The following is a 22,937-nucleotide window of genomic DNA, read 5'->3' as shown; positions in this document are numbered from 1 at the left end:
ATCCCACTCATTCAGAGTTTATCAAAAGTGGACGCGCTCCCCTTTTTTCTAATTCACAGGTCCATGTCGTCCGACGCCCTGCACATACGCCCATCAATAGAGACCGTCCATTTCTCACTCCCGACGCCGTTCAAAGCGTAGAAGAAACCCTCGGGATCCCACTTGCTCTTGATGCAGCTCAGCTGGCGATAGCTGCTCCCGAAAAACTCCCTCTGGAAGTTTGGCTGGCGAAAGTCGGCCTCGTTCATGTACGCGCCACTGCCCGGCGTGAGTGCCTCGATCGCGGGCATGAGCTCGTTCGTCATGAGCACCTGGTTGGCAATCATGTCCTCCCAGGAAGCCTCAAAGTCCCAGGGGGTAGTGAGGGTCGCATGGACGAGAGCGTCGCGCCAGGCGGGGAGCACAGAGTTGCTTTGGCCGGCGGCGAAGGGGCTCACGTCAGTGCCGACGCCGATAAAGATGGCCCCGGGAGTAGCACCGATGAGCCGAGTGAATGAGGTGATGTTGTTGATCGAATCGCGGGGGATGAGACGGCCGCCATACTGCGCGATGCCTACTTGGATGTTGCCCAAGGGCAGGGGTCCAAAGTACTGATCAAAGTGGGTTCGGTGGTCGGGCGACTCCGAGTAGATTTCTGTGTAGGTGATGCCGAGACGCTTCAGGCGGTTGATAAAGGGCGAAAGCATGGCGCGCACGTCGGCTTCGGTCTGATCGTACGCAGTGAGAGGTGCGATCTGGAAAAAGTCGGCGGAGAAGTAGTAGATGACAAGGGCGCCAGCATCAACCATGTCAGCCAGCTCCTCGTGGAACGCATCAATGGCCTTGTAAAAGGCAGTCTCCTCATTCTCGGCGGCCATGATGACAACGGAGGCGCCGCTGCAAGCTGCATCCGCATGGGCCTTGACGGTCATGGAGGTCACGACGCCCCAGTTGCCGCCACCTCCTCCGCCGAGGGCCTAGTAGAGATCCGAATTCTCCTCGCGGTTGGCCTTGACAAGCTCCCCGGCGGCAGTAACGACCTCCCATTCAAGGACGTTGTCAGCAGAGAGGCCAAAGGAGGTCGACAGCGCCGAGTGGCCGCCGCCTTGGGTGTAGCCTCCTGCCAAGCCAACAGTAGGGCACTCGCCACCGACAACAACAAGACCGGCTTTATGAGCCGCGTCGACGGCCTCGAATCCTTGGACACCAGCGCCGACCTTGAGCGCCTTGCCGTCGGCTCGGCCGAGGATCTCAATATCCTTCATGTAGTGAGTCCAGACAGACAGAGCGCCTGCGCCGGTGGATCGGCCATTATAGTCGTGGCCGGTGTTCCGGATGACGAAGCGGATACTGTGCTCCTGGGCAAAGGCAATGGCAGCTTGGACGTCAGAAGCTGACTCTGCGCGCACCGAGTAGACCACGTAGTTGCCCAGCTCGCAGGTCCGACTTTGGGGCTGAAAGGGATCACAGCTCTGGTTCGCGAAGAAGGGAGCCATGACCGAAGACGAGTCGTCCATACTGCCTAATCAGCACTGACTGTTGGGTAGGACATGAGGATACTCACTGAATCCCAGCATACTGCCACTGGCTCTGGAGATAGTCGCACTTCTCGCTGTCGTAGTCGGGGTCATGGCAAGGCGAACCCAGTGGAACAGTCGCTACAAGACGACCGCCAACGGTCGAGTTGAGCGCCTCCCATTGGGAGATGGAGGGCCAGCAGGAGTCGCCGGGCAGGCATTTGCAGTCCTGGGCCGCGACCGCGACGGCGGACAACAGAACTCGTAGTAGTCTCTTCATACTGCGGCCCGAGAGAAGGAAGAGGACGCAAAAAGCGCGAGCTGCAGGACAGCTTCCACCACCAGGCAGGCGTGAAGGTCGCACCGCGTTATATACCTGCGTCCAGGGTCCAGGAACAGCGTACAGATGGATCAGGGGTATATATGTAGGAGCGCGGGGTTTGCTGCATGCATACGCACCTCGCTTTGGTCGCCACTCATCGTGGACGACTTTGTCTCCAACATCAGAGCGACATGTCCGCCGGTCCGTGAGGATAAATGGCAGACGATTTGGCACGGATCAACCGGCACCTTTGAGACCTCGAGCGTGGGATCTTCCTGGAACGAGGGAGATCAGATCGAGTCTGGGAACCCAACTCAACTGGTACCTCGCGCCCTGCAGCTTCTCCGCATCAACCTGTAGTACTCCGTACAGATCTCACTCTCAACTCTCAACTTCTCAAGGCCAGCACAAGGGCAGGCACTGCTAACTAGATAGGGACTGTAGTTCTTTTGGTGGCCTTGGCGGACCGAGGCAGACGTCTTGGGAACATTCTATCCTCTTTCCCTGCGCTACAACGGTCTCGTATACGCTAAAATGGCCAAAAGAGGCTGAGACGAAGCGGCTGGGAGATGAAGCCTGTAGTGATCATATCCCCGGCTTGGCAAACTTCGACAACATGCAGCGTGGACCTTTCCTGGGGAACCTGATTGAACGGGATCACGGGACTGGTCGTTTACTTGCAGCAGACTGGACTAGCTCCCTGCATCACCAATCAACTGCATAAATGTGCGCAGGACAAGTTGCCTGTTTGCAGACTGCGCCTCTGCCACATGGTGTGGCAGGCAGACAGACACAAAACATGTCTCTACGAAGAAGTCAGCCAGCTCATCAAATTGATGTTCAAAACGTCCCGCCCGCGATTCTCTTTGTTGAAGACTAATTCACTCCTGTGACTGACGACCGTCGACAGACCAGCATGGCCGGATCGTGGACTTACAACACGCCTCCCAGCGCGCCCTCGGATGGGCCCATGATCGCTGGGCTCGCATTAGCTTTCACGGCGCTGTCTCTTGTCGTCCTTCTGCTGCGGATATATGTCCGTACAGTCTTCGTGAAGGCCAGGGGAGCAGGTAAGCGACATTATACTTACGCATGGTCAAGTGGTTGGTTGACTCTCTATGTAGACGACTGGACTGCCTGCCTCTCCTGGGTACGCCGTTCCTTTTTGTTGCTCAAGTACATATCCCCCTAACAGACTCAGATCGCATGCTGCGGATTTGCCGTGGTCACTGTCTTTTGTAGGTCTGTCGTCGACTCGCTGTTGCGCCATTACTGACGTGGTAGAAACGAAATGGGGTCTCGGTCTGTTGGAACTGGACGATCTGCCGGATGAGAACAACTACTACTTTGGTCTCTGGCAATTTGTTGGCGCGCCATTGTGAATCACATGCTTCGTACCTCTCGTTGGGCCCCCCTGACCCTTCCAGCTACATTACAAGCATTCTATGCTTCAAGCTCAGTCTTCTACTGACTTATCTGCGCGTCGTTCCAGCGGGCGTGTACAGCTGGGGTATTACCGTCGTCATTGGACTCTGCTTTGCGTATCACGTCTGCTTCCTGATTGTCCAGATTAATCTCTGTACCCCTGTACGCACGTCCTCCTCTCGCTGAGCCCCGCTGACTGATGTTGAAGGTCGCTTTTCAATGGGATCGGTCACTATCGGGCAATTGCGTTGAGACCGTCCCCTTCTATCTCAGCATGGCCTCTCTCACCATCACCTTTGGCATCGTGGTGTAAGTCCGATGTTGAATGTATCTTCTCTTGGCAGTGCGATCTGACACTTGGCAGTATGCTCCTCCCAGTCCCCGTCCTGCTCAAGGCGCAGATACAGCTGCGGAAAAAGCTCGTCCTCCTAATTCTTCTCGGCCTTGGCATCTTCATCACTGTCATCCAAATCTTCCGCATCCAGACCGTCGTCCGTCTCGCCAAATACCTCGACTCGGCGCCCCTGATCATGTGGTCGACCATTGAGAACAATCTCGGTGTCATTGTCGTCTGCGTGCCGACCTTCGCGCCCTTCATCAAGTACTTTGACGAAAAGGTCCGGTCCAACCGCGACACGTCCAATGTCACCGGCCAAAAGTACGCGACGGGTAGTAGAAGCCACCAAGTTTCAAACTTCTCGGAACAGCAGCACCAACAAGCGAGCTATGCGTTGCAGAACTGGGGAGGCAAAACAAATGGCATCATAGCCCTCGGCCACGGGGTCGGTCACCACGTCTCCGGAGACAAAGACGACACCGCAAGCACCGAGTGTATTTTGGAGGGCTCGGGTGGGGTAGTCAAAAAGATAGAGATGACCATTACCGAGACCAAGATCTCAGGGAGCGACAGAGATTCGGATGACTTGGCAAGGTAGCTGAAACAAGAGTGTGTACGTGGCACCACTCCCCAAGACGACCATTGTCAAGAAGCAAACAGTCAGGCCGGCAGGACGCGACTCATCGTCGAGGTGCTTGGCATGTTCAGGTCACGATGGACCAGTAGTCATTGCGATTGCACCAATCTGACACTCGAGGTGTCTGTACAGTTTGAGTACTGACAACTGGTATTTAGTAGCCAGTCGGGTCTGTCGCCTTTGGCAGCATCCATGCTGTCGACGTGTATGGACGCGCCACGTCATAGCTTGTCCAAGCTGCCTCTGGGTTGAGAGTTCGCTCGAGAAGAGCGGTCAGTTCGACAGAGACACCGCGGCAATCAACAATCAGTCCAGGAGAAGATCCTCGGGGACTCCAGTGTTCGTGGTAGCATGTGAAGTTCACGTTCGCGGAACGATTGGGGATCTTGGAGGCTCTCAACTTCGGATTGGGCCTGCAACTGTGCCTCCGGCCAGGTCCGCGTAGTAAGCCACCAGACCTCTCTCTTGCATTGTGCATGATTTGTTGCATTGCTGGTGATATGCCAGCAGCAAATAATTAGCCCAGCCCAAGCACGCGGGCATGCATGCGCGTAGCTGCCAGGATCGAAGTTGGGAGATGTCTATTTCTCGCGCTTCCGAGCCAAGCGAACTCACCGTGTTCTTCAGGGTCCTGGGATGCCCAGCCAAGGTCCCCCAAAAACGGGCCGTCCGGCTTGCCACGTTGTGAAAGGCTTAGTATGTATGTGAAAAACGATTTCGACATACCAGCTTACCCTATAATGTTGTGCCACTCTCAGGCTTTGCATTCAAAAGCTATTGCCACTTTGGAATCAATAGAGTTGGAGTCCGACAGTCCTAGCCCGGATCAGGTATTCTACTCCGAAGTTGAAGGAGAACCAAGGCTGCGATGCATCTGATTCTGTGCCGTGCGCGGTTTGTAGCGTACAGGCTCCATGTCAAACTGCCCTACCCTGCGGAAAAGGCAGAGCGCACAAATTCGGCCCACCTCTGCAAGTAATATCTTCAAGCGGAAGCAGGGTTCTCGCATGTGCATGGCTCGGTCAACAACACGGATGCATCATTATCTCCAGGCCGAATCGGGGTTTCTTTACATGTATGAATGAATCGTGGCAGGCGGGCATCTGGACCGGTTGTGTATGGATGCTTTGTTGCCTTGGTGCCTGCGAAGCCATGCCATGCTGAGCAATAATCCCTATACTTCACCCCTGGTCACGAGACACAAAAGGCGACATCTCCACGCCGATGAGGAAAAGAAATCCGCCTATTGTTGTCCGGCCACAATTGTCCATGATTCAAAACAAAGGGTAAGGCTTCAGAGTTTAACGCGGCGTCCGGTCGCCATATTGTAGAAGGGCGCTAGAATTCTTTGAGCCAACGAGCATCCAATTGCGCGGGGCCACACGTGCAGTTATCAATCTGTCAGTTTCGAGCGTGAGGCCAGGGGCTAAATTAGTCCAAGCGCAAACTCTATTGCCATTGTTCCATCCACTCTTCCAAGACATTGGGTCAATAGCGGCAGACTGACAGAGACCTCGGACTCATGTTTACATTTTCGCGTCGCGCTCGCTCATCCAGGACCTCATTATCCGTAGTGACTCCCAGTCTCTCTGCCGCTGATGTCAGGCCCGGAGAGGTTGTGAGCGCATGGAAGGCAAAGGAATCAATGTTGGTCTGTAGCCATTGGCCAATCGTCTGCTTCGGATCCCACGCGTCGCGGCGGTGCACCGTCCTCCGAAGGCAAGGTAGCCCTGACTGACGTCTTGCCCTGCTGTTGCTCACTCACGTAACCCCGCCAAATCCATCTCGATGGAAGCTCGATCTTGAAACAATGCCCACAATACAAGTCAATGCCCTCATCGTAACTCATCCGATGAGCAGGCAAGGAAACCGCCATGGGGAATCCAATTCGCATTGTCATGCCAAAGACCACAACATGGGCATCCACACCCGCTAGGAACCATATCATGCAGTGATTAGCTAGAGAGGCAGCGTCCTCGCCAGAAAAAAAGGACGAAGCGCGAGCTGACAGCCTGACAGAGCCTAGGCCCTAGTACGCAAGTAGTCGGTAAGGCCCCACGAGCCAGGGTCCCGCGGGAGGAAGAGGATGGGCCGCGAGTCCGACTGAGGCACTTGGCCGTGATTGGAAGGAGGATGGGCCTCTCAGTGTCAACTCGCTGACAAGTGATGATGCTGTGATAGGTATAAGTACGTATTAACTAAAATGGCCATTTCAGAAGAAACAACAAATGTAGAGTCAATTGGCTCCCGGCGCATGCGACGCTGGGGCGGCCCAGACGATTGCCGGCCTGTATCTGTATTCCGAGCTTGTCTTCTCAATGCTGGGGAAGCAACGCTTCGAAGGGTTTGGTGGAAGAGCCGTGTTCCTAGTCGGGCACCATGCACCGACCTTGGGGAACTCAGGCTCACCTTGAGACGGGTCCTGAGTAGGCTAGTCGAGGCGCGCATGGCCGGGCTCCCATACCATCGCGTGTCCAGGCACTTTTGACATGAACGACTTATCGCGCCCGGGTGAGGCGTTCGCAAATGAGCATGCATTGATGCATTGTCAGAAAGCGTATCTGTAGCACTGGCAAATGAGCTTGAAGGTGGCTGGCGACTCGTGCACATGCCGCGGTGTGGACGCCAGCGGCAGGCCTGAGGCGCTGGCTTGTTCAGGGCATGGCGCAACACCGGTCGTCGAGCCAGAAGGAACGAAGGGCGAAACGGAACATGTGGGTGTGGGGCTTTTCTGGCTGTTCGGACTTCAGACTGGAAGTTCAGACTCTCCTACTTGGGCAACCCCACCAATCAAAATTTACGGGAGGGGGTTCAGGCTCAGCGGCTCCAACACCGCCGCTGCCAGTGCCTTCTACAAACGGGGTACGTACAACAAGTGATGGGAAGGAAGGAAGGAATACAGGAAGGAACGCAGGAAGCAAGACTGGAAGGTGGTGAATGATCTCACAGATAGGATCCCAATATCCGTGCATGATCGATTTGTCTTGTGAAAATGCCAGAATTAATCACTCGTGAGCTCGAGAGACACGGGCAATGATGTCAGAGCTATGAAGGTGAAGTGTACTTGCTGAACCGCTGTGCCAGCATCCGCTGTAGAACGTCGCCTAAGTGACTGACATGTCTCGCTCTCCACATCGCGTCGGAGAAAACAAACAGGCAAGACCCAGCGAGCCAACTGTGAGGTCCACGACAAGAGCGGTCTCAACAGCCACGGCCACCTCATCTTCCTCGTGACGATGATCGCAGCCAGCGGCTACCGACTGTTACCGCCTCGTCGACTCAACTGCTCTCTTCACCGCGGTTATTCACACTCTGGCACTCAGTGTGGATAGTCCAACGGCTTCGGCAAGCCTGTGATTGGTGCGGGCGGCATCAACAACTCACCACACAGGCCTTCCGCAGCTACGCAGTCGCGCCCAACCACCCACACGTGGACAAACATCCAGCACCTTGACGGCAAGCTGCGTCTGATTGCTGCTCGTTTGGCCTGTGTATAATAATAAGAAAACAGGCCGTGTTGGCCTCAGACTTCCCCGCGCTCGTTTCTTAAATCTGTGGCTTTCCTCCTTCCCGTCAGGCAGATCACTGCAGTCGTCACACACAGACTGGACACAGACGCGACCGTTCTGGCAACGCTTCACCGGTCGGTTTCTTACCTGGCCCGCTTAATTACGGTATCAATCCCTGCTGGACGGGACCCGGACCGGGCACACGCGTGCGAGCGTACCAACAAACTCGCATACTACGTACGTACAAGAACAACCCCCGGCCGTCTCCCAGACGGCCGGAAACGAACGAGCAAGGAAACTACACTAACTTAACAGACTGGCTAGCACCCTGGTCCGTTTGGCTGCTGGCATCCCTCCTCCATCCATCCGCCTGGAATTTTTTTCTTTTGTGTCTGGCTCCGCCCGCGGGTGGGACTGGCGCTCCAGCAAAGTCGACCCACCAGGATCCGCAAATCCATCCATCACCTTGCAGGCGACCAGGCCGACAAGAAAACAGCGACTGGATATCGTCTCTTCTGCCAGAGTCCAGCGCGCAGCCAAGCTCTTCCGCCCCAGCTTAACCACCTTAGCTCCCGGCGCACCGGCGCCCATCCTTTGCTCTTTTGACTCGACGCTGCCCTCTCCCCCGTTTCTCTCACCAACAACAACAACACCACACCAAACACCAAACCCACAGCCACGCGACGACCACCTGGACGACGGCGAACGCTGAAGTTCATCGCCCGACCTCGCGTCCTCGTTGTGACGCCCGCAGCGGCAACTTGGTCACCATGGCGACTTCGATACGACCATTGCTGCTGCCGCAAAAGGTAGAGGCGGAACGCCAGAGAATCGACCAGATGTACCACCCCAACATCGAGGAGGATCTCTTCCCCTACTCGTCCTACACAACGAACTCGTCTTCCTCAGATATCGTCTCCCCGGTCACGCCAACCTTCTCCACACGAGGCCACTTTCGTGGCTCCAGCTCGTCCTCGTCACTCGACCTGTCGTTCTCGCAACATCAGGAAAACCCTGCATCGCCCACACAGCCACTCACCACCAAACAGAGTAAACGACAGCTCCTGCCTGATGTGCAAGAGGAACCCTATGAGCGGGAGGAGGAGAGGAGGTCCGCAAATTACGAAGATTCGGAGTTGTACAGCTGCCTATGTAAGATGAAGCGTGTTGGCTTGGCTATCTGGCGATTACGCAAACTAACCACGAGCGACAGGTGACGAGCCCTGCGAGCACCGCAACAGCACCGGCAACAGTCTATCCGGCGAGCATGACATCAACTACGAGCTTGGCTTCATGAGCGATGGCGACTACTCTAGTGCATCTCGCTCCGCCAAGCCAAGCGTCGACTCGCCCTTTACGGGGCTCACAGCCCGGTTCGGGTCGCGCTTCAACACCATGAAACGACTCAACACAATGTCTCGGAAGCCAAGCTTCATATCTTCGCCGACCGCCGAAATGAGCTTTGATCAGGTCCTGTCACATGGTCCGTCTAGTCGATCATCGTCACTGTCATCACCGAGCCAGCAACACGCAAACCACTTTTACGGATTGCCATCGGCCACTCCTGTCCGATCACCCCACGGCAGCATGGATAGCATCGAATCACTTGGCGAACTGGACGATGCCACCCCGGTTGACCCCCGGCTGGCGTTGGAGAGGGATCGCGCAAAGGCCATCACCCCTTTGTTGCCGCCTCTGATGATGTCGCCATTGGCCCAACCGCCTGCGGAATCGCCCTTGCAATCCCCTACCATTGCACCTTCGTCCGCCCGCACGGAGATTTACCAGCCCACAGCGGGCCCCAACTTCTCGCGTCCCTCCATCAGCACGAAGCCATCAGTCTCCTCACTCCGCAACACGACCAAGTCGAGCATGGACTTGCCCATTTCTCTTCCCTCGATTATGCAGCAGCACGATGAATGGTCAGATCGGCTGGGCCACGCCAACTTTACCATCATGCCCCAGCCTTATGAGATTCCGCAGGTGGATGCGGACGCCATCAACAAATTCAGGCAGGATTGGGAGGCAGCCAAGGTCAACTACACCAAGCACATTGTGCGTACTGGGGAGAACTACGGACAGACCAGCAAGATCTACGCCCTGACGGAAGCCAAGTGGGCGGAGACGGAGAGCCGGTGGAGAGCTGCCTACGAGAGCGCGACCCAGCAGACCATGCCAGCGAACCATGGCTACACGGCAGCGCCGCGCAGCCGCAGCAGGGGTCGTGCGCGTGGCAGGTCTGGTAGCGCCAGCGCCGCCTTGAACAGACGCCCAACCAATGACGACTACTTTGCCGACATCCAGTGGCAGCGTATCGAGGACGGGTTCCCTAGCGCTGTACCACGCATGCTGGACGAGGGCAAGTTCCCTGCCCGGGGAGACGAGGACATTGTCGGTCCCATGTATCGAGCTGTCGCCATGGAGCGCTCGCAGAGTGAAGAGAAGCATGGCGTCAGGTTTTGGAAGAATCTGGCCGAGAGGGTCGGACTCCGCAAGTAGCTGAGCCTGCCGAGGCGCGCCACTATTTGGCTTACCGCCGGGTTGCCATGCTTCTTTTGTCCTATCCCTCCCGGACCTCCTTTCCCTGCCCAGCCAGCATCGATACCCCGAACTCACATTCACTCATTTCACGAATCATTTACACACGACATGCGACCTACCAAATCAAGGAGATTAGCAAACTCGTTCCGAGTGCGGAACGGGGAGCTTTCGCCATGTATACAATGACGACTTGCTTTCCTTTACTGTACATAGAGGAAAGGGACATTCACACGGATACGAACGGCGTTTACATAAAGGACTCGCCGAGCAGAACTCGGCCAGGAAAAAATAGACTCGAGCGACGGATGGTCAGCATTGGGCCACGGAGTTATTTGCATTTACTGTCGCTGGCAGCACTGGTTGCTGCTGTCCAGACACGGACACAGCCAGAGCATGGGATAGGGAAGGACAGGACAGGTAGCCCGCGGGTACAACGGCTGTAACAACACTGTTCTATGACACTATACGAAGAGCAGGCGTTCAAGGAGCGCCCTGCTAGCAGGCGGACACGGTGATGAGGGGTGGGCCACTCTCTTTGGCGGCGGATGAAGACATGATGGCTGCACGAGCGATGCAGTCCTCCAGCCTAGATGAAAACGTGGCTAGGAGACTGATAGAGGAGAGAGGGGGGAAGGAGAGCAACACGAGGCTCCCTCCCTCCCACGAAAGAGCCCATTTGCGTCCACGAATCAAGATGAGGAAATGAATTAATACCAAAAACATTTGATACAGTACATATGCAACTCTCCACATGGTGAACCCGACTGTGCGCGTTCCATGACGAATAACAAAACCGGGACTCCACCCACGGCTGTTTGAATAGCCTATGCAGTGTGACGCTGGGATAGACAATGTGGAACAGATTTTCTTGACGGGCCGCAGGGCGGCCCGCGCAGCTGCGAGGCCAATGTAGCAAGTAGTACCTACTCTGGAGAGTATGACAGGACGTCGGGAGGGCACAGTAGAGGCTGGTAATGGCCCATGGGTGGACGGGGAGGAGCGCCACGTGTAAGAGGGACGTGTGACGGCGCTTGCTGAACCCGATAACAACAAAGCCACAAACGGCGACCAACAGGAATGTGTCAGATGGAGCTGACAAACCACGCAAGACAGAGAGAGACGGCCTCTTGATTACTTGAGGAGCCTCCAGGATCCCGTCTCGGCCCAGATCCTCGCGTACCATTGGTGCAGCTCCTCCATCCACGAGGGCATCGGGCCCTTGACCCCGTCCATCTTGCCCTGGCTTGAGAACAGGCAGCTCTTGAGACGCAGCTCAACCTCCTCGCGCTGCCTGTCAATGGTGGCGCTGATCTCAAAGAGACCGTCCGAGGGTCGCAGGGCCTGGTTCCGGGGCGAGTCGCCGCAGCGCACGGTGATGGCCGAGGGTGTCTTGTCAACGACCTCAAAGTGGTCCGTGATGGCGGTGCCCTTTTCGTAGGTGCTGTCCGCGAGCTGCTCGTTGGTCCAGAGATGCTGGCTCGTCTCGGGGCCGCGCCACTTGAAGTCGAGATAGCGGCGCTGGACGGCGAAGCCTGGTGGGTTCACTTAGTTAGCTAGCTGCGTATCGTGATAGTCCGGCCATCCGTCCGTCACTCACCCCATCCGCTCCACACGCCTCGGCAGAACTCGAGGGCGAGGGGGCCGTCGTTCTGCAGCAGCTCCGGGCGGATCTTGCTAAAGGGGATGCGCTTGATACAGACGTCCTGCGTGACCGGGTTGCGCGAGGGGTTGTGCTTCTTGAAGACCTTTGAGGCCCAGATGGGGTCGTTGGCGGCCAGAGGGGAGATGACGGGGTTCCGGGCGGCCAGGTAGGCGGCTGCGCTCGAGGTGCCCAGAAGACCTGTGATGACTGTGGTACGGATGATACCCATTGTGCGGGATGACTGTTGACTTTGAGGGTTGAAGGTTCTCAATGTTGACCATGTGCGAGCGATGAGAGTCTCACTGTCGTATCTTGGACTTGGAGACGGGCTGAGAAGTGAGTGAGCCAGCGGGAGCGATGATTGGCTCATTCTGTGTGGTGAATGGGGCCATATCAACGTGGCAAGCAGGCAATCCCAAGTCCACATCAGAGGCCTAGCCCTACCTACCCTAGAGATAGACTTTCTGCCCGCACGAGACCTATCGTCGGCAATTCCATACGGTACAAGTACGTAGTGCTTGTAAGCTCAAGTGATCAAGTGAGCTGACACTCGGTAGAATGCTCATTTGGTTGAATTTGCCACACTTATCCCACGGTGGCAGGATCAGCCGTCGACATGCCGCTAAATGACTGGTAGCTGTGAGATTGACTGCCCTATTTGTCCAGAAAGTTTTGTCACAAACTTTGCCTGCAGAAAATATGTATGCAATGTTAATCTGTGAAAGTCTCCCTTTGAGCCAAGCTCGGAGAATTTCAAATTAAGCATAACGTCGTGAGTGACATGCGTGGCGTGATCGACAGTGCCCTGTGGATCGTACTGGAAGATCGACATGGACATAGAGACCGTAGTACCATTGGCCTACATTTGTCAAGTGCCAGCACTGTCTCCTCTGTTGATTTTCTGCCGCATCGCCGTCCTTTTGACATTACAGCAAACTATCGCAAGCACGCTTCGATTTTCCAATTCTTCACCCGTCGATAGATTGGGTTACTTACACAGTTGGACTTGTGGATCCTCCCCTATGTGACATGGCAGAGTCACAGCCGGACGAACCATCGCACCCGACCCTCTATCACGCGCATGCTGCCATTGATCACTTGACGATTAGTCGAGACTCGAGGGGGGGTCTCAAGAGCTTGAAAGTTCAGCATTCTTCACGTCGATGTCCCCGTGAGAGTGGCCTGGAATGCTCCGGCTAAAAGCGCTGGCTGTCATGTGAGGCTCACTGACGTTGCAGTCGGCGAATCTGGGCCACAGAGAAGGCAGTAACGCCGGCCAGATGCCATACAAAATGGGTACCAAGGACCTAGAAATACCCCATGGGGAGAAGATGTGGCCCCGTGGGCAGGACGCTTGCGGCCCAGAGGTTCAGGCCTGCCGCGAGGAGGGCTGCCAGAGGGACGAACCTGTCTACCAAGTGAATCCGCTGTCACCCACGCAGCCGCATAGATTCGGCCCGGCATGGGAACGCTATTGAACTTGGCTCCCCGGAGCGTACTCCTTTTAGGTCGTTCCTTGTCCAGAGCTAATCAACGACTGTCTGGAATGCCTGAATAGGAAGGTTGGGATTCTATGGCTTGGCTCAAAGCGACACTACCCCATACTGCTCGCAACATAAGCTTTGCCAGAGACAGGGGCATGCAGCCATCGTGGAGCTGATGACTGGCATGAACTGGTCTAGGGGGCGCGCAGAACTTAGAAGTGACAGCATTGACTGGGACAGATGCGCTCTCCTCTTGTCCGAGGTAACGTCTCACGGATACCAAGGCACTTGATGAGGAGTACTCGACCATCACCAGGAGCACCCCGATCCTTGATCAACTTGGCAGGGCATGGGATCAAACAGTCTAGCCAGATGAAGAAGGAGAGGGTGTCGTTGAGATGCGCCTACGGCGAGAGGGCACCCAGTTGCAAGTATAAAGCCTGCCAAACCTCTTGAGAGCAATGAACGTCCAAGTCCAGTCGACTTGAACTTCAGATCGCTGATATATGGGCAGCTAGTCATCGCCATGAAGTTCACTACAGTCTGTGCCAGCCTGCTGTGGCTCGGGCAGGCCAACAGTTTCACCGTTTCTCCGCTCCAGCCTCGACAGCAGTTCAAGGCGGAAGTCTTTTCCACCGAGGAGATTATCCCCACCGACAGGACTGTCAAGATAGAGTCGACTCCCGTGCCTACCGGTACTCGAGAGGTGCTTCCCGGTCTCCCCGAGGGTGTTGCGCCGCAGACGACCGGTACCGTCTACACCGACATTTCTTCCCGGAGGAACCCACTCTTGACAAGTTCTATTCCCGAACCGCGCAGGCTGCTCAAGCCTGTTGCCTCACCAACTCTGGAAGCATACGGAGCCGAGATGACTACAGTGGACATGGACAAGCGCCAGAGCGCCGACATCTTCGCCAACCCCATTGGTACCAATGGACCCCCTTCCCAGATCCCGAGGCGTAGCGACCATCCCGTCTCCCACGGTACGATTGTCAAGAATGGCGTCCTCTCCACCAACAAGTTCTACGCTGGCTTCCACTTGGGATCCCAGACAGACCCCATCTACCCCTTCCCCTATGCCCTGCAGTGGCCTCGCGGCGGGGGGGTCGCCCGCAGCTGGGGCATCTCCATCTCGCACTCTGAGGAGCGCCAGCGTGTTTTCGGCGCCGACAAGTTCAACGGTGCGGCCGAGTACTATCTCAACCCCGTGGGCATCCAGTCCATGATTTTGTCCGCTGTCGAGCTGGGGTCTGCCACGGTGATGCAGCTCGAGGATGTTACGGCCTTCTCTGCTCGTGCCGTACTCAGGCCCAGCGCTGGTGCTGCACCCGCTGTGTCCTTTCCCCTTGTGCAGGGCATGCCATATGTCACGGGTCAGTTCACGGGTGGACGTCCCATGATCCAGACGGGTGTTTTCTTCCGCTCCATGACGCGTGTGCAGAACGATCCCAAGTCGGGCGTGGCCAAGTATAACTTTCTCCTCGAAGATGGAACAACATGGATCGTGTATGGATATGCGACTAGCGGCAGCATGCTGGACCTCCAGCTTGTCAACCAGGGTCTCGCACAGAGCCGCAATGCTTTCACTGGTGTCGTCCAGGTTGTCAAGAACCCTGGCGGCGCCGATAGTGCGCTCGACGATGGCGCTGGTATCTATCCCACAGGAGTGCGCCTTTCCGGCTCCGTCGCGGGCAGCTCTGGCAGTTACTCATTGAACTTCAGCCGCGCTGGACACAGCCAGGGCAAATTGTACATGTATGCGCTGCCTCACCACGTCGAGTCCTTCAACAGCGACACGGCGGGCCGCACCCAAAGTATCAGGCTGGTCACCCTCACAAAGGGCCAGGCAAGGCTCGTCAGGGGAAGCTCGTGGACCATGCTGGAGAACAGCATCCCGACGAGCATGGACTTTGCCCCGTGGGACGGAACGACGAAGAGGACTCTGTCGAATGCTGCCAAATCGGCCATCCTGCCCATTGCCCGCTCCGACATCTCCCAGAACATGGATGCTCAGTCCAATTTGGACTCCATGTACTTTAGTGGCAAGGCGTTGGCCAAGTTTGCTCAGATTGTCTACCTAACCAACGACCTTCTCGGCGATGCTGGCCTGGCGCAAGCCGGTCTCAACAACCTCAAGGCTGCCTTCAACCGCTTCGCTAGCAATAGGCAGCAATACCCCCTGGTCTACGAGAGCGCATGGGGTGGCGTTGTCTCTTCTGCCTCCTACACAACCGGTGACGCCAACGCGGACTTTGGCAACGCCTACTACAACGACCATCACTTCCACTATGGCTATCATATTCTGGCCGCCGCGTACATTGGGCACCTGGACCGCAACTGGATTACCTCTAGCCGCGACTACGTTAACATGCTCGTCCGCGACGTGGCCAACCCTTCCACCTCGGACACCTGGTTCCCTCAGTGGCGTAACTTTGACTGGTACCACGGCCACTCGTGGGCTCACGGCCTCTATCCATCCGCCGATGGGAAGAACCAGGAATCGTCCTCGGAGGATACCATGGCCGCCTATGCTATCAAGATGTGGGGGACCGTTATTGGCGACGCCGACATGGTTGCGCGCGCTAACCTCATGCTCGCCGTGCAGACACGCTCGTTCCGTAACTACTACTACTACGAGAATAACAACCCGACGCAGCCCGCACGCTTCATTGGCAATAAGGTCGCCGGTATTTTGTTCGAGAATAAGATCCACCACACGACCTTCTTCTCGCCGGATATCGAGGCCATCCAGGGCATCCACATGATCCCCGTCCACGGTCCGACTGGCCTAGTGCGCAATAAGAACTTCATCCGCGAGGAATGGGATGCCTTCTTCAGCAATGGGCGGGTCGACCGCTTCGACAACCCCTGGAAGGGTATCGCGTACGCGCAGTATGCGCTGGTCAACCCGCAGACTGCCTGGTCCTTCTTTGCGTCCGGTAGCTTCCAGGACCGCTGGATCGATGGTGGTGCCTCCAGGTCGTGGTACATGGCGTACGCTGCCGGTGAGTAGTTGTCCCTTGACTTGGCCCCTTGCGTGTTGGACGCGCAACTGACATTTCTTTCTTTAGCCCTTGGCGGTGCGTAGGCGCACAACACCGTGAGATACGTACGTGCACAACATTGAGGAAAAGGGGGTCTGGCACTTATCACTGTACTTGCATTACTGTGGACAGCATCTGCTAGCAAAGTCTTTGACCAGGCACATGAGACAGCTTCAAGATATGCCCAGTACCTCTCACCAGTACCATATTGAACAAAAGATTTAACGCTCTTCTGTCCAGGACTCCAGTCCCGAAACTCCGTACCATTCCCCGCATGGTCCCCAGACACTATATCCCTGATGCATGGGCCGTGCATGATATCTCGTCGACCTAGTCTTCTTTGAATCATCTCCCCCGGCTTTTACCACAGATCATCGCGTCACGCCTCGGCAGAAGTGTCCCAAAAGGCACCTGAGGATTCCCTCATGACCACCTATTGCGTGATCCAGATCCCTCTTCCGAGAATTACTCCATGTAGCCAGCACACCGACATCTCCAGACCCCGAGGGGAAAGCGCTGATCCCCTCATGACGCTGGACTAATTCGTCCAGAAGCACATAAAAACGAGCCAGGTTTCCCCTAGTCTTATGTACTTCCAACACCACCAGACCTTTCCGACAACATGATGCTCCAAACAAGTCTCGCCCTCGCTGCTCTCGCCAGCTTCGTGTGTGCCTCGCCCGCGCCGGCAACTCTCGACAAGCGTGCGATCAGTTGTGTGAGTGTCGGTACCACGGCCACAGCCCGGTGGACCAACGCTGCTGGCAAGACGTGCACCTTCACAGGCGTCGTGGGCAGCAACTTTGGCGCCAGCCCCTCTGGGAGCGGAGAGTGCGTACCACGCATCTGAATGACGAAGAGACAGACTAACATTGCCAAAGCTACTCGTGCAACGGCCGTTGCGGCGCTGGGTGCAGTGGTACTGCTCTGGGCAACGCCTACACCCTGGACTGCTTCTCCCACGACATCTGCTCGTACTTCAACAACGCAAGCGGAGGTGCCAGGTACGTGGCTCATAAGTTGCTTGACGAAGCGGCTCTAGGCGCTAACAGGCAGAATGATAGTGACCCCAACTGCGGCGCGGCATTCAATGCGGCCATTGATGACACTGCTTTCGGCGCTGTTCAAGGATGTGGCCAGACCAACCCCAACAACGGTGTTTCGAAGCCAAGCAACCAGCCCGTGTGTATTTAGCTTGTCACAAAGGAGAAGGACACGCAGAGATTTTTGAAACGTTGTCTATCTGGGCGCCATAGCGGCGCCAACTGCTTCATCTTTCCGTACAACTGCTCAAGCCTCATCCGGGCGAGCAAAAACTTTCAAACCAAAACAACAATAGGGGTATTTCCATGATACAACGCCGACGCAATGCCACAAAACTTTCCAACCGATCCAAAAACGCTCGCGAGATAATCCATGCTCAACCAAACCACACAAACGACCGCGAAATAATCCATGCCAGAAAAAACAGTAGTAAGCAAACTCCAACACAACATGATAGTCATACCATTTGAGACCGCGTTCGCGACCTGGTGACACGAGGGGTGCCAGGTCTGGCGGAGGGGGCCACGGTGGCCTTCTTGGCCTTCTTGGGCTTGGGGGTGGCAGCCTTCTTCGCTGCCGCGACAGCCTTGACGGCCGGGGCGAACTCCTCGAGGGGTTCTTTCCACACCACGCCCTGAGTGCTGGTGCTGGTGCGCTCGGACTCGTCATTCTCCGAGGGGGAGGAGCTCGAGTGAGCCTCGAGGTACCTAGCCTGGACAACCTCGAGCGAGTCACCCTTGCCGCGGTTCCTGCGCGTGTTGGCGCTGGTGCGGCGGGCCAATTCGGCCTGCTCCAGCCGCATGGCGCTCAGAGTGGGCGCCTTTCCGACCTTGACGGCGGTGGGTATGGCGGACTTGGTAGAGGCAGCTGGGCCAGGCTGCGCGCGCGCTCGCACCGATCTACGGGGAGGCGGCTTGGAGGGTGTGGTGGGCGCCGCCTTTGTGAGGCGCGGCTTCTTCGCGTCTCTGCCGTTCTCCTTGTCGTGCTCTGGCTCGTTCTCCTTGTCGTGCTCCGGCTTGTCCTCCAGCTTGCGCTTGGGGGGACTGGGGGAGGCATTGGGGCTTCTTTCGCCCAGTGGCGCGCGCGCCAGGGCAGGCTTGGACTTCGAGATGAAGGCGCGCAGGTAGGCGCGGCCAGGACTGTCCGGAGCCGTAGCGTCGACCGCCATGTGCGGGAGCTGGTCGTATAGTTCCACAGCCTGTGACGGGGGCTGTGTGTCGTGCGCTTCAACCACTTCTTGTGGGAGCGATGAATTTATTGCCTGTGACTGGGGCTGAATATTGTGCGCCATTGGCGTAGATGGGGCTTCAACCACTTCTTGTGGGAGCGATGAATGTATTGCCTGTGACTGAGGCTGAGTATTGTGCGCCATTGGCGTAGATGGGGCTTCAACCACTTCTTGTGGGAGCAAGGAATCAACAGCCTGTGGCTGGTTCTGGTGCGGTGACATGTCGCGACCATAAGGAGAGAAATCGGAAACCACGAGGGTATCATCATCGAAATCCATGAGAGGAGAAAAGTCCGTGACGGTCAGAGTAACGTCGTCGGTCCTCGGTGAATGAGCCGGTGAGGCATCATAGGCGGCAAGGGTATCGTCCCTTCCCACCGTCATCGTGCTGTCTTCAGAGAAGGATTCAGCAACAGGTGTTTCTTGAGGCATGTAGTCGAGGTATCGTTTGGGAAGCTTAATCCGCACAACACAACGATCGTCCTCCAACTCAGTGGTAACCTTGAAAGCAACACCACCACACTTTGTGTCGACCAGACGAGCAAGCTTATTGACGGCTGTGTTCTGACGTGTGTCGCGGAACATGTCGTTTCCTGGGACGTGGATAGGTCCAGCAAATGGCGAAGAGACATCAGGTGTTGCGCATGGTGCGTCCTCAGCACAATCCAGTCTCGAAGGCGTCATGAGAAGCGACGCAGACACGGAGAGAGAACGCTCGGAATCGGTGGCAGACGGCACCTTGAAGACGCGAGGCGACTGGTTGAGCACGGGTGTGTAGTTGAGCGCGGGCGAGCTGTGGGCTGACTCAGACGCAATGTCGGATAGCGCAGGACGACCAGCCTCGGCGAGTCGAGTGCGTGGCTGGCGAGACTCAGCCAGCAGGTACATGCAGCCTGGGCGGTAGCGAAGCGCGGTGCCGTTCTCGACGGGCTCTCCGTGCAATGTGCGCTTGGGTCGGGCCAAGTGGTCTGGGCGCGCGGCCAGCTCCTTGATCGCCATGCTGTACGCAAGCTCAATCTCGAACTCCATGGGCCGCAGATTGGTGGGAGGCTCAATGGTCGTGAACCCGGGCACCAGGTCTTCCTCGACACGCTGATGCTTGATGGGGGTGCTGGTCGCGTGGTGCTCGTCGAAGTAGTGTGAGTCCAGACAAGAGGTGTCGTGAGTTGAGGGCGCTGAGGTGACTGAATCGCCAATGCGGTTGGCCAAAGTGGTGTAGTAAGGTCGAACAGGCTTGATCATCATCCGAGGATTTGTGTGTGGGACAAGTGACGCGCTGGGCTTCGCGACGCGATCCCAAGGCTTGAGCAGCTTGGCGAACCAGCCGGAGGGGGTTGCCAGCATCCGCCCGAGGGGGGGATCGTTCAGTGGCATGGTGAGACACTGTCGCAGAACTTGGAAGTGTGAAGTTGTGAACTTGGATCGTAATCGTCCAATGTGTGTGTCGGAGTTGTATGCAGCCAGTGTCTGGAATGCGTTCTTGCGAAGTTGAGTCAGAAAAATTATCTTGATTGATTGATTGATCGATCTGAATCTGTGTGGGGGGGAGGAAAGACATTGTCTCGTGAGGGCGGGAGCGACCCATGATAATTATACGCGGTTGCCCCAAGTAAACAAATCCAAGGATCACCCGGCAGAACCACGGCGCTAAGCCACATTTGGCCTGACCGCCAATGTCGAGGGCTATCAAATTGAGTTCAACGTCAAGGTTTCAACAAGGTTGGAACTTTATAGGCGACAAACTACCACCAAGTCTACTCAAGTGACTGTCTTCTATGACATGTCAAAGTCAAAGCCAGACTACCTTCTCTCGCAGCCACGCAGATGCATCAGAACAGGAGACGTGGTTTCAATTCTGTTGAGGCTTGGATCGAACCCACGCACGACTGAACTCACCAACATGCGAGTTTCTCGCTAGGCCAACTTTGCAAACAGGAATCAGGACGTGAGGTTGTCGTATTTCTTGCTCTTTGACTGGTCGGCAAATGGCTGTCAGAGTTCAACGCTCGCCGCCTATCAAAAATCGCGTTTGAAATCATCAGAGATCACTCCAGGACAGCGAGCAACCCAAAGTGCAAAGTGCCCGAATTGGGACGCCGCACACACCACAGAAACGTATGGCTGATTGCGCACTTTTCGCCCAGTCCCCTTTGATTGAGTTTGGCTGCAAAGGTGTCTCGACTGATTCGTACTGCCACCCTCGTCGCTGACCGGTTGAGACGTGCATCTACTATGTACGCATATCATCTTTCTTGTCTGGCGTAGAGAGCTCAAAGACGAGTGTTTGACAGTGCGGGTCAGACTAGTCATAAGGCTGAACATAACCACGTTTGGCATTAGATCACGTCCTTTCCTGAATGTATGAGCTTGTTCCAGGGCTCGTTCAAGATGCAACATGGCATAATGTTCGTGGTGAAATTGTGACACGAGCCTATCGATTCGCCAGAATCACCATCTGTGCAACCAAATGTCCGAGCTGCTCGCCGAGATCCTCCACATCCCATTGGCAACGACCAGTGGAAGGAGGTTGGCCACCGGTTCAAAGGTGGCCTGGCTACCATGCAGCCCAAATATGCTCGCTTTGCCACTGGGCCTCTCACGCTGCAGATTTTGACGATGGCAGCCGACGGTGAGGTGGAAACCTTACTTCTGACGGTCTAATTTTACTGCAATGGCTACTGTAGGTGGCTCACTAATCATTGCACCTTGGGTCATCATTGCTGCCATTCATTCTGCTGAACGGTGATGCCAATGGCCGTTTGTCATGGAGTAGATGTCTGAGAGATGCCAGAAAGACTTGCGAATGGCCAAAGAAAGTGCTAGAGATAAGGACTAACAAGCTCTGGTGAATAAGAATGTGCCGTACATTGTCTGTGTACAATGGCGCAATGGAAACCCTCGTGTCAAATTTGGTCGTGGTGCCCTCAAGCCTCACCCACGCATAGATCGCAGCGTGCTTAGTCCGTGGACTACGTATTCCATCACTTTATATTAGGTAGCTGAGACAGGCTCTCATTAAACAAATACATATATCCTCGGTTCGATGAAAAGGTGACCGGTAAGAGTGTCGTTTCCGTTTCTACGCCAGCCGTGGACATTAGGGTAGGTCAACCAGAGCGTACGACAATTTGGTGCAGTCCGACCTTGTTTCTGTAGAGATTTGCACATGAATCCTACTCGAAAAATCACCCGGAGTGCACTGGCTTATACTCGATTACGGCCTTCCAAAAAATTATTGTAGCAACTGAGCTCAGAATGCCGCATTGTAGTACTCAAATGATTGTGACTGAGCACTTTGAGTCTTTGACCAATCAACCTGCAGTTCCACCTCGAACCCTTTTGAGACTAGCGCGCATGCCACTCCCCTCCCTCCATGACCACGAGGCCCCAGTCCCTCCCACATCGCCAGCCGGCTGGCAGCCTGAAAGCTCAACGTCATCAGACAAGCTGCAGGCATCGTTCTATCAATCACCGACCAAGATCTCCCGACGACACCGCGCATCAGACAAACGATCCCACGCGCATCGCACATCTCTGTGAACCAGACACACTCTCTCCGACAAGACCCCCGAACGGCTGCGCCACAATGAACCGCCTCTTCGGTGCCAAACAAACCGGGCCCAAGCCCACCCTCAACGGCGCGATTTCCAACATTGACACCCGCGTCGCCTCCATCGACACCAAGCTCAAAGCCCTCAACGGCGAGCTCTCCGCCTACCAGGAGAAGCTCGCCAAGATGCGCGAGGGGCCCGGCAAGCAGGCCATCAAGCAAAAGGCCCTCAAGGTCCTGCAGAAGCGCAAGGCCTACGAGGCCGAGAAGGACAAGCTCGAGAGTCAGGTCTGGAACATGGAGCAGGCGCAGAGCATGCAGGACAACCTGAAGAACGTCATGACCCAGGTGGACGCCATGAAGACGACGAACAAGGAGCTGCGGAAACAGTACGGCAAGATCGACATTGACAAGATTGAGCGGCTGCAGGATGACATGGCGGATCTGATGGACGTGGGCAACGACATACAGGAGAGCCTGTCGAGGGGCTACGATATCCCCGATGACGTGGACGAGACGGAGCTGGACGCCGAGCTCGAGGCGTTGGGTCTGGAGCAGGAGCTCGAGCAAGAGATGGGTGGTGCGGTGCCTGGCTTCCTACAAGACGAAGTGGTGCCTGAATTTGTGGACGAGCCACCGCAGGCAGAAGACAAGGTGAAGCAGGTAGCAGGCTGAGCG

The 22,937-nt window shown here is 56.1% G+C and overlaps 8 protein-coding genes across 8 annotated transcripts; 5 read left to right on the top strand and 3 right to left on the bottom strand.

Annotated features, from left to right (window-relative positions):
* Nucleotides 1-53: 53 nt before the first annotated feature.
* F5Z01DRAFT_679965 (FAD binding domain-containing protein) lies at nucleotides 54-1,776 on the bottom strand (the record flags this gene model as incomplete). Its single annotated transcript, XM_046265567.1, has 3 exons — nucleotides 54-956; nucleotides 996-1,497; nucleotides 1,544-1,776. The coding sequence occupies 3 exons, from the start codon at nucleotides 1,774-1,776 to the stop codon at nucleotides 54-56; spliced, it is 1,638 nt and encodes a 545-aa protein (XP_046120461.1).
* Nucleotides 1,777-2,393: 617 nt separating this feature from the next.
* On the top strand, nucleotides 2,394-4,178 carry F5Z01DRAFT_697220 (uncharacterized protein; the record flags this gene model as incomplete). The annotated part of the gene is made up of 5 exons (XM_046266307.1): nucleotides 2,394-2,888; nucleotides 3,103-3,196; nucleotides 3,246-3,405; nucleotides 3,452-3,552; nucleotides 3,608-4,178. The coding sequence occupies exons 1-5, from the start codon at nucleotides 2,735-2,737 to the stop codon at nucleotides 4,176-4,178; spliced, it is 1,080 nt and encodes a 359-aa protein (XP_046120460.1). The 5' UTR covers nucleotides 2,394-2,734.
* A 4,229-nt stretch (nucleotides 4,179-8,407) lies between these two features.
* Nucleotides 8,408-10,539, top strand: F5Z01DRAFT_476724 (uncharacterized protein). The gene is made up of 2 exons (XM_046260035.1): nucleotides 8,408-8,878; nucleotides 8,940-10,539. The coding sequence occupies exons 1-2, from the start codon at nucleotides 8,497-8,499 to the stop codon at nucleotides 10,223-10,225; spliced, it is 1,668 nt and encodes a 555-aa protein (XP_046120459.1). The 5' UTR covers nucleotides 8,408-8,496; the 3' UTR covers nucleotides 10,226-10,539.
* A 464-nt stretch (nucleotides 10,540-11,003) lies between these two features.
* F5Z01DRAFT_648594 (uncharacterized protein) lies at nucleotides 11,004-12,212 on the bottom strand. The gene is made up of 2 exons (XM_046263042.1): nucleotides 11,865-12,212; nucleotides 11,004-11,799 (listed from the first exon to the last, which is right to left on the bottom strand). The coding sequence occupies exons 1-2, from the start codon at nucleotides 12,136-12,138 to the stop codon at nucleotides 11,399-11,401; spliced, it is 675 nt and encodes a 224-aa protein (XP_046120458.1). The 5' UTR covers nucleotides 12,139-12,212; the 3' UTR covers nucleotides 11,004-11,398.
* Nucleotides 12,213-13,811: 1,599 nt separating this feature from the next.
* F5Z01DRAFT_476698 (endo-1,3(4)-beta-glucanase) lies at nucleotides 13,812-16,752 on the top strand. The gene is made up of 2 exons (XM_046260034.1): nucleotides 13,812-16,398; nucleotides 16,465-16,752. The coding sequence occupies exons 1-2, from the start codon at nucleotides 13,920-13,922 to the stop codon at nucleotides 16,479-16,481; spliced, it is 2,496 nt and encodes an 831-aa protein (XP_046120457.1). The 5' UTR covers nucleotides 13,812-13,919; the 3' UTR covers nucleotides 16,482-16,752.
* A 307-nt stretch (nucleotides 16,753-17,059) lies between these two features.
* Nucleotides 17,060-17,631, top strand: F5Z01DRAFT_671788 (uncharacterized protein; the record flags this gene model as incomplete). Its single annotated transcript, XM_046264735.1, has 3 exons — nucleotides 17,060-17,268; nucleotides 17,319-17,441; nucleotides 17,502-17,631. The coding sequence occupies 3 exons, from the start codon at nucleotides 17,060-17,062 to the stop codon at nucleotides 17,629-17,631; spliced, it is 462 nt and encodes a 153-aa protein (XP_046120456.1).
* A 29-nt stretch (nucleotides 17,632-17,660) lies between these two features.
* Nucleotides 17,661-20,312, bottom strand: F5Z01DRAFT_648591 (uncharacterized protein). The gene has a single exon (XM_046263041.1). The coding sequence runs from the start codon at nucleotides 20,081-20,083 to the stop codon at nucleotides 17,939-17,941; it is 2,145 nt and encodes a 714-aa protein (XP_046120455.1). The 5' UTR covers nucleotides 20,084-20,312; the 3' UTR covers nucleotides 17,661-17,938.
* A 1,983-nt stretch (nucleotides 20,313-22,295) lies between these two features.
* Nucleotides 22,296-22,934, top strand: F5Z01DRAFT_679960 (Snf7 family; the record flags this gene model as incomplete). Its single annotated transcript, XM_046265566.1, has 1 exon — nucleotides 22,296-22,934. The coding sequence occupies one exon, from the start codon at nucleotides 22,296-22,298 to the stop codon at nucleotides 22,932-22,934; it is 639 nt and encodes a 212-aa protein (XP_046120454.1).
* Nucleotides 22,935-22,937: the final 3 nt, after the last annotated feature.

This window comes from Emericellopsis atlantica (genome assembly GCF_019669845.1).
Source record: "Emericellopsis atlantica unplaced genomic scaffold F5Z01scaffold_6, whole genome shotgun sequence".
Taxonomy (NCBI): domain Eukaryota; kingdom Fungi; phylum Ascomycota; class Sordariomycetes; order Hypocreales; family Bionectriaceae; genus Emericellopsis; species Emericellopsis atlantica.
Note: the sequence above shows the minus strand (reverse complement) of the source record. Positions and strands in the feature narration are given on the sequence as shown.

Bases quoted from the DNA above. Each gene is read 5' to 3' on its own strand.
- F5Z01DRAFT_476724 (XM_046260035.1), top strand. From the start codon at position 8,497: ATGGCGACTTCGATACGACCATTGCTGCTGCCGCAAAAGGTAGAGGCG. The intron at 8,879-8,939 runs GTAAGATGAAGC...CACGAGCGACAG, and splicing joins GGAGTTGTACAGCTGCCTAT to GTGACGAGCCCTGCGAGCAC.
- F5Z01DRAFT_648594 (XM_046263042.1), bottom strand. From the start codon at position 12,138: ATGGGTATCATCCGTACCACAGTCATCACAGGTCTTCTGGGCACCTCG. The intron at 11,800-11,864 runs GTGAGTGACGGA...TGAACCCACCAG, and splicing joins AGGCGTGTGGAGCGGATGGG to GCTTCGCCGTCCAGCGCCGC.
- F5Z01DRAFT_476698 (XM_046260034.1), top strand. From the start codon at position 13,920: ATGAAGTTCACTACAGTCTGTGCCAGCCTGCTGTGGCTCGGGCAGGCC.
- F5Z01DRAFT_648591 (XM_046263041.1), bottom strand. From the start codon at position 20,083: ATGCCACTGAACGATCCCCCCCTCGGGCGGATGCTGGCAACCCCCTCC.